This window comes from Solanum stenotomum, chromosome 8 (assembly GCF_019186545.1).
Source record: "Solanum stenotomum isolate F172 chromosome 8, ASM1918654v1, whole genome shotgun sequence".
Lineage (NCBI taxonomy): Eukaryota > Viridiplantae > Streptophyta > Magnoliopsida > Solanales > Solanaceae > Solanum > Solanum stenotomum.
In genome coordinates this window covers 20,669,190-20,677,947 of record NC_064289.1, presented here as the reverse complement: position 1 = coordinate 20,677,947, position 8,758 = coordinate 20,669,190, and the positions used below count along the sequence as shown (strand labels likewise).

The 8,758-nt window shown below is 37.1% G+C and overlaps 2 protein-coding genes across 2 annotated transcripts in view; one reads left to right on the top strand and one right to left on the bottom strand.

Annotated features, from left to right (window-relative positions):
• LOC125874731 (uncharacterized) overlaps positions 1 to 5,019 on the top strand; it is an 8,959-nt gene extending 3,940 nt beyond the window's left edge. Inside the window, exons 2-4 of the mRNA XM_049555742.1 lie at positions 2,951 to 3,009; positions 4,042 to 4,223; positions 4,716 to 5,019. Coding sequence (XP_049411699.1) covers positions 2,951 to 3,009; positions 4,042 to 4,223; positions 4,716 to 4,788 — 314 coding nt within the window. The 3' untranslated portion in view covers positions 4,789 to 5,019. The remainder of the gene's footprint in view (positions 1 to 2,950; positions 3,010 to 4,041; positions 4,224 to 4,715) is intronic.
• A 231-nt stretch (positions 5,020 to 5,250) lies between these two features.
• Positions 5,251 to 7,502, bottom strand: LOC125873594 (uncharacterized). The gene is made up of 5 exons (XM_049554494.1): positions 7,390 to 7,502; positions 6,934 to 7,067; positions 6,051 to 6,252; positions 5,576 to 5,581; positions 5,251 to 5,466 (listed from the first exon to the last, which is right to left on the bottom strand). The coding sequence occupies exons 1-5, from the start codon at positions 7,438 to 7,440 to the stop codon at positions 5,251 to 5,253; spliced, it is 609 nt and encodes a 202-aa protein (XP_049410451.1). The 5' UTR covers positions 7,441 to 7,502.
• Positions 7,503 to 8,758: the final 1,256 nt, after the last annotated feature.

Below are 8,758 nucleotides of genomic sequence, written 5' to 3'. Positions count from 1 at the left end.
AAAAAAAAAAAAACAGTAGCAGCAGCCTCGCAGAGAAGAAGAGAAGAGAAGAAGAAGAAGAAGAAGAGAACTTACAGCAGTGGCAACCTGGCAGCAACCAAAAATAGAAAAAAAATCGCAGAGCAGTCGCAAAGAAGAAGAGAAGACGAGAAGAAGAAGAAACTTACAGCAGCAGAGAAGAAGAAGAGAACTTACGCAGCAGAGAAGAAGAAGGAGAAGAGCAGTCGCAGCTTCTTAGTCCAAAAAAGAATTTGAAGTCGCGAAAGAGTATATTAAGTCGCATAAGGATTTCAGCAATTAAAAAAAAAAAAAAACTTACAATTTAAAAAAAAGAAACCCTAAACTGTTACCTTGTCAAAAAAAGAAAAAAAAAAGAAACCCTAATTAGCGCTTTTTCAAATTAAGCGCACTTTTTTTACGCTTTTGCTTTTCTGCGCTTCTCGCTTCTACAGTAGAAGCGAGCGCCTTTTCAATGTCGCCTCGCTTCACGAAATAAAAGCGCAGGGGCCTCACCTCGCCTCGCTTCTCGCTTTAAGCGCGCTTTTCTGCGCTTTTTACAACACTGTTACACTCCAAGCATTTTGTCTTGGTATTGCTCAATGCCTTAACCTGAAACCTTTAGACTCCAAGGTTTGTCTCCAAACCTCGTGCTTAGCATTTACTCTGTCATGAGTCTCGTCAATCAAAGCTTGAGAACTATGCAAGCTGTGCATCAATGCATCCATCACCAAGATAAATAAAATGGGCTAAGGGTTGATTCTTGGTGCAACCCATCCATAGGAAATGTTATGTCCTTAATTTTATGCTAACACCATGATACTAACAAAGTGTTTTTACAGTCATGCACACACTTTGGGTCACGTGAGCCCTTTAAAAAGACTACCCAAGTCTTCCGTAAAAGGCAACCAAACCTTTATACTCATGTAGGTGATTCAAGTCTATCTCAACACATGCATTAAGTGCAAAATGAGCTCAATCTTACAAAGTACCAGGAGACGTCAGAGGGATAGGAAATGTAGTGCATATTGAAGGCTCGTATAACTTCATTTGATCACAAATTATTACCTTTGCCTCAGTGGGGAATTGTTGGTTTTATTCAAAATTCGTTGGTAACGTGAAGTCATAGAATTGTTTGTCGCTCCCTTTTGCACTGCTTTGTCTTGTGTAATAGACAAAAGTTCCATTTAGAAAGATTAAATTCATTTTGAGCACTTTATACACCAACTTCTTTCTTTATGGGATTAGTTGAGTTTCCTCCATGCTTGTGGAGGTAAAACTTGGCAACCACACGCGTGTCGCTGCCCCCTCCATTCGGCTGACTCAGCTCGTGAGGCGTGCGTGGTGCAACTGCTGCAAAATGAATTTTGTAACTGCTACTTGAATAAGTTCGGAAACAACACAGTTTATTTTTTGTAACAGCTACAAATTAATTCGTGTTAAGTTGTAGTTGTTTCTTTCATAACAACTCTAGCAGATTGGCCTATAAAAGCGGATCTGTGTGAATTATCAAATACAGAAAAAAATCATTCTCATTTCCTCAAAGTTGTTCTTCTCAATTCTATTTTTGGGCAATCGTATTTCTGCAAACTCCAAACTTTCAACCACGAGTGCACGTGTTTGGGATTGCGCTTGTACCTTGGGGAGCAACGAGTCTCAAACAATTTACACCATGATCGGGCCGAAATCACTTTCATGGCGGTGGATCGCTACAACACAATTGTTTTATTCAATAAGTTGCCTCTGTTTATTGTCAATAGTTTCCAAATCATGCTTACTCAGCTTCTCTGCTGGGCACCAGAAATGGTATTTGATATTTGCTATAACTCATCCAAGATGAGATTTTTCCTACATCCATGGATAACTAAGATTTGTTGTTTTTGCTCTAGGCAACCAAATGTTTGATACTTGCTTTTTGATCATAGCTCTGTTCGGATTTGTTTAACTAGTTCTAGTCTGGGAAAGAAACAACAAAGGACCAATATCAGGAGTCAATCTAAAGCCCAAATTAATGATAGACTGCTACATAAAAACTATCATTATGGGGCAAACAAACCTACAATGATTTATCTATGCTATTAATATTAAAGAGTTGAAGGATCACAACACCATGTACCCAGTTGGTGGGATTTCGATAAGTTTGAAATTTTCAAGGAAAAGATCATACGAGTACTAAACTGACGTAGAAAAGCTTTGTGGAACATTGGTAAAAATGATCTGGAAGGTAGTGGAAATACCAGCATATTAGCTTATCTTTAATGTTGCAAATTCACAAATATTTTGCTTCAATTATGCAACCCTTCGTAAGTACATAAATAACTTTTTATTTTTTCTTTAATGTATGTAATTCACATTTGCTACCTCTGTATCTTTGCCCTCCTCCTTGTACTGCAAAAAAGTTTTCTTAATTTCTATGCAAATACTGGGACCTCTAAAAAAATCGGGATGTATTATCTGCTGAACTTAAGTCGTAATGTTAAAGGATTATATGGATATGTAAAAGCTGTGTATCGTGCTGTCTGATTGTGATTAGAAATGTTTGAACTTATTTAACCTTTCACCGATATGTCCTGTAATTTAAGATTGATATGATAGAAGTACTAAATTTGATTAATCATTGTGATTTATTGAAAAGAAGGACTTATGCGTAGTTAGAGAGAACAACTTCATCAAATGAAAAGAGGAAAAAAGTAGAACCATGGCACTAATGCAGAAAATTTGACCAAATAAAGTATATTCATAGAAGCCATACTCCATATTAGGATGCAGGAGCTATTGCTGTTTTATTGGTTCTTTCCTTTTTTGTGGATTGTTAGGAGTTTATAATATCCAAATGGACTGCTCTTCTCTCCATGTCCTTATGTAAAAAAAAAATTCCTAATTTGATTTCATATGCATGTTGACAAGTATAGTTATATCTTGCTAAACAGTATTGATTACGTGTTTTCTACAGAGTTGGTGTCTGAGTGTTTGAGCTGTTGCACAGAAGACTCTGATGATGCCATGAGTAAGGTACAGATGCGACCGAGATATTTCATCTGCTAGAGGTTATTTTTAGCAGCTATAGTTCAGGTTGTATATAGAGTTTTGAAGAGTCTCCTCTGGGTTTCTGGTCTCTAGTGTTGCCCAATATTTTTGAAAATCATGGCTTCCATGTAAACATTGTAGAGGTAAGAGATTCATATAAGATGGTTTTGATAAGGATGTTTGCACCCAAATAATAATTAAAATAAAATTGAGGCAAAACTTAAACAGAAGACGAAAACACTTATCTGCCTTTCCCTTGTTCCGCATCTATTTTTTTTTCTTTTGGTTTGCTTGTTTATTTCAGGGAAGTTGAAAATGTAACTTTTTGGTTTCGATACCTGCCTCAAAGTCCCCTAGTAAATGGTAAATGAATAAAGCGGTAAAATATGAGAAGTGGACCACTCGAGTCTTCTTTTTGTAAGCACCGTGACCAAAATGGTATGGGGAGGTGGAGGGAGAAAATAAGATGCCAAAATATCACTTTGGAGAAGGCTGTCTTTTCTTTCTTTGTTTTTTCCTTTTTTGAATAATCGAGAACTCGCTCGGGCCAATGGAGCATGGTTTGGAACTCGCTGGATAATAAGCCTACTCTACCTTTCTCCACTTAAATACCATGTTTTTGTCTGTAGCAGGGTACAAACCATGACATTTTGTCTAACCCACACATTATGTGTTGCGTTCTTACCCCTAGATCAAAGTCATGGGGCATTTTTCATTTCTTTTTTTTTCCATCCTTTTCTCATACTTGGTGGATGGTGGAATTCTTAAAGATTCTACTATTGCATGAGTACATGACATGCTATCTCATAACAGTCAACTAATGGCTAGAGTAAATCATGAACTTCCTGAAACATCAGACTAACATATGAGCTGTCACATTTTCTCTCAAAAAAAATAAAAAAATATGAGCTGTCACATATATGGCAAAGATGGTACTTCTTTACTGATTGATTAACATGATGCCTTTACTTTGAAATGGCACTTCTTAATTTTAATTTACTCTAATTGTGAATGCAGGTTGTTTATTCTGGAGCAGTTTTGGAAGTCTGCATGAGAAAACTAGTTTTCTATCCCGAAGTCGTTGGGTTCATTGAAGAAGAGAAGGACCAATTCCCTTTTGTAAAAGTTCAATATGCATTTAATTCTCCACCAAAGTTGATCATGTTGGATGATCACGGAGAGCAAAAGGAAACCATTAGGTCATCTCCCTTTGTCTCTTTTTCCCTTCTTTCCTTCGTGTTTGTGTCTGAGCACTACTGATTTGTGTTTCTATAATGCCTCTACATTACATTGAGCATGTTCTGTATTAGTTATCAGGACCGTTATGGCCTGATACATTTTCCAAATCCTCTTTCATGTCTTCCTATTACATTTTCGGGAAACATAATTATATTCAGCCATACAGGTAGACAGTCATCTAGTTGTCACCAAAATTCAACTTTTTGGTCAGAGTCATGAGTATGTGGCATATGCTAAATGATTTCAGAGATCTTAGTTTCAGTCTTATTAGTACCCTTGGGAAGCCTGAGTACAAGGAACTGCAATTCATGGAGTTCAGCTTTAACTAATTTTTTCCTGACGAAAATTTGTTATCACCCTGTGCATTGCATCGAATCATTCCCTTTGCACACATGTTTGATAACAGCCGAATCTTTATTCTGGTTATCTAATGTATTCGATACATCTTGCAGAATTGATAACTGGAAACGCGAGCACATATTGCAGTTCTTGAAAGAGAAGGTTAAGCCATCTTCAGATATCTAATGTGGCCGGTAGTCAAGTCCCGTTTTGATCAAGAGCAGTGTTAAGTGTGGGCTTTTCTTCAGAGTTCAGCCTGCATCTAGTTTCAGAAAACTCCAGTTCCCCACTTGTTTTTAAGAAACTGTGACATGAAATTAATAGCAACACACAGGTTTAAAGGCTACTTCCATTTACAAAACATGCAGTGGATCCTTGTGCTTTTACGTGCTTTTGACGTATCATTTGATTTCGTCAGTCCTGCTCTCTTTTTTTTTCTATAATTTTCTTTCTCGCAAGAACCCCACCCCCCTCCCCCTTCTTTAATTTGTCATTACCAGATTATTGTGTAGGAATACCCCAGAGAAGGAAACACATTATAGTATTTAGGATAATTACATGAGGAGCTGGAATATCCAGTTAGCTAGCAAGTCTGCAGTGCAGTTTGCTTCTCTATAATAGTGTGAGAACTGAAATTGTCTTCCTGTTTTATCTTTTATAGTTTGTTCTAGCAATTGAAGAATCTGCCAAAGGTGTTCCAAGATTCAACTCCAATTTCCTTGTATCCATTGTCCAATGCACCACTAACCAGTTAAAATATTCATAGCTTCTGTCAGGTTGTTTGTGCAAATACCAAAGAAAGTAGTACATATGCTCAAACAATACATAATTGCTCAGTGGATTCAGATTTTGGAGAGTTGCTACCTGAACACATAGATGGTCCAAAAAAAACAAATCTCCACGAATTAAGACTGGTTGAAACTATAGCATACTTTGTGTGACTGCATTCATGGAATACTCAAGGAGTGTTTACAGGTACCTGCACAAAATGCATGAACACTACAATTACCAGACCATAATACACTAAACCAAAAAGATGATTAAATAGAAGACAAGTTTGACTGCTGATTTTGAGGNTCCTAGAGATGTCATCAGAAGGCAGTTTGTTATGTAGTGATCTTCATTTATTTTTTAAAATGTAACTTTGGAAGGGACCTTTTATACGAGTCACCAGATTCTGGAAATATAGGTAGTAAAATTTCTGGCTTGTTTGAATAATTGCTAACGTCAGAAGGGATCTTCATTGATTATGGTCCAAATAGGATGATCTAGCCATAAGGCAAATTCTATTCAGTATTTTAAAGGGAATAAATTTCATAAATATACAATGAAGTAGTTTCATTTGTACCAAATATAGCCAAGTTTGCATTTACATCAGAAATAGCATAACTCCGAAGGAATGGGAAGTTGGTGATTGGTAACAAGTCTCAATTAAACAGCCTCCTCACTTCTATACAACTGATAAAGCTCCAGTGCAGTTGCATAAGTTTCATAAGATCGATCAACACAGAAGTACCTATATATATGACTGCACTGCGTTCAGGTTTGTTGTTTTTCACCAACAGTTTTCTGAAACTCATCATCTTATTCAATGCACCAACATAGGCACGGACACTGGAGATAACAATATCCATATCTGCTCCGGTTCCACTGGAAGAAGAAAGTAGTTTTAAAAGACATCTCTAGTAAGAGAAAGGAAAGGTGATGTTTTATGGACTTCACAAACAAATGTTGATTGTATATATGTAACAAATGTTGATTGTACATATGTTGGACACAAGATTGACATCCAGCCAAGCATGTATAATACGAATTTTGACTCCTGTACTTGGTGCACACATTGTCACTGTTGTTTCTTTTGGACAAGTCAAATGGAAAAAAGGAAGATTGAAGAAAGAACTTGGGGGAACAGGAGTAACAGTTGGGAGCAGTACTTGGAAAACCTGTGGGTGCAGGCGGGGGGTTGCAGTGATGACTAATGAGGAAACACAAAGGGTGAGGGCAGTTAATGGAGAAAAGAAGCAAGGGGCATGTAGAAGAATGGCGAAGAGGAGGGGAAAATGGTGCAGCAGAAACATGAATCTTACGCCTACTGTGGTTATGCTTCAGCTGATATATTCATGCTATACAAATATTTTCCATTTAAATATCCAAGCTTATATTCTCTCATAGTTCTCTTACAGCATTTATCTATTTGGGTGTTGAACCAAAATCTGATTCTAAAATTTGTTGTGTCAACACCTGCATGCNCTCTCCATGTTCCCTAGGTTCTATCAGAGAAAGAGGGTTAAGAAGAATAAATGCAAACAACAATGCTGGTAAATTTCATACCTAAATGTACGGTGAACAGTCTCTCCAGTAAAAGCATGTATGGCCATTCTCCACGAATTAAGACTGGTTGAAACTATAGCATCTATACTTTGTGTGACTGCATTCATGGAATACTCAAGGAGTGTTACAGGTACCTGCACAAAATGCATGAACACTACAATTACCAGACCATAATACACTAAACCAAAAAGACGATTAAATAGAAGACAAGTTTGACTGCTGATTTAGAGGCAAACACCATCTTCTAAAACAAAAAACAGGTTCTCTCTAGTTATATAGTTAACTGCTTCTAAGTCAAATTCAACTTTAGTTTTACTTATTTTTGGAAACTATTATAAAGCTAGTAGGTTGATCAATTATGTGGAAAATGATAAAACTGCTCTTAATAGATATCTTCACTGTACAAAAACAAACACAACCAGTGTAATAGGGTGGTGTACGCAGCCTTGCCCCTACCTTGTGAAGGTAGAGAGGTTGTTTCCAATAGACCTTCAGCAATATCTTCATAGTACATTACAGCAAATTAGCTGGCATTTGTTATGTAGGAATTTGGGTTGTCTGCTGATGTCATCATTGAATGCAGCAGTAGATGCTGAGTTAGGCTTTAGAAAAGGACTCCATATGAGAGTATTAATTTTGGAGAGGAACTCTAGTCTTAGTTTTTAAGAACAACATATACTTGGGTTGACCTGACTTCTTCTACAACAAGAATACCGTTACAAGGGTTCTTAGGGAAAACATAGAAGATCTTGGCTACTTAAATAAGCAAGACACTCACAAATCAGAGAGGAGAAATAAACTAATGACTACCTCCTCACAATTGATACTTGCCCTCGTCCTTTTTTCAGGCTTGGGACCGACTGTGACTTGACGGGCGGAGTTACAAGGGTTCCACACAAAAACAATGCCCCAAGTATGCCAAAACTATGACTACTGAGCAACAAAACAAAACAAAACAAAATGCAGCTCTACCAATAATCCAAGGACAAAAATAGAAAACCGTAGCATTACCAAGAAACTCTCAGATCAAAGGGGATGATTTCCTCCTAACAAAATCTAGGACATACACACTCAGACAACTAGTAATGAAGGCAATAAACTAACGAGCAAAACTGATTTTCTCCATGGAAAGGAAAATTCCCAGAAACTGTACCCAGTGCAAATACTAGCGTCCAATTCTAACAAAATAACAGCCCAGACAATACCGACCACACACCAAACTGCCCAAGTTCAAAACCTGAAAAATAATAGACAAATATAGAAAAAAGGAAAGCAACATCAAGATTGATCAACTAGGAAAGATGGTATTACATAACACCTGGAACCAAATGAAGAAAGCAGCTTGGGACACCAACTCTATTTATAAAGCAACTACTTGGAAAACTGATGACAAACACACAAAAGAACGAGAATCTAAAAATGATGTCAAAGAACATAGACTGCTAATCTGTAAATAGAAGACCTAAGCAAGTTGTGTGCAAACCAAAATATAATACCTTTTTTCACGTAGGCAAAATTATGAAAGAAAGGAGGATAAGAAACCCGTATCCCTTAAGGAACTGTTTGTCATCAAGCATGTTCAAAGGGAGCATCTCAGACCTAGCCAGAATTCAAAGATAAGGCTGGATGGAGACTACAAACCTTAAAACTTGACAATATGTAAAAGCCACAGCCACAGCCCCGAAAGTGTAGAGAATTCTTGCATTCTTGATTGCTAAATATGGAAAGTAATAACAGGATACGTCAAGGGAAAGAGGAGAGAGAGATTAGCTCTACTTTTCATTGCCAAGGATTTCAGTTCAAATTCTTGATTGCTAAATATGGA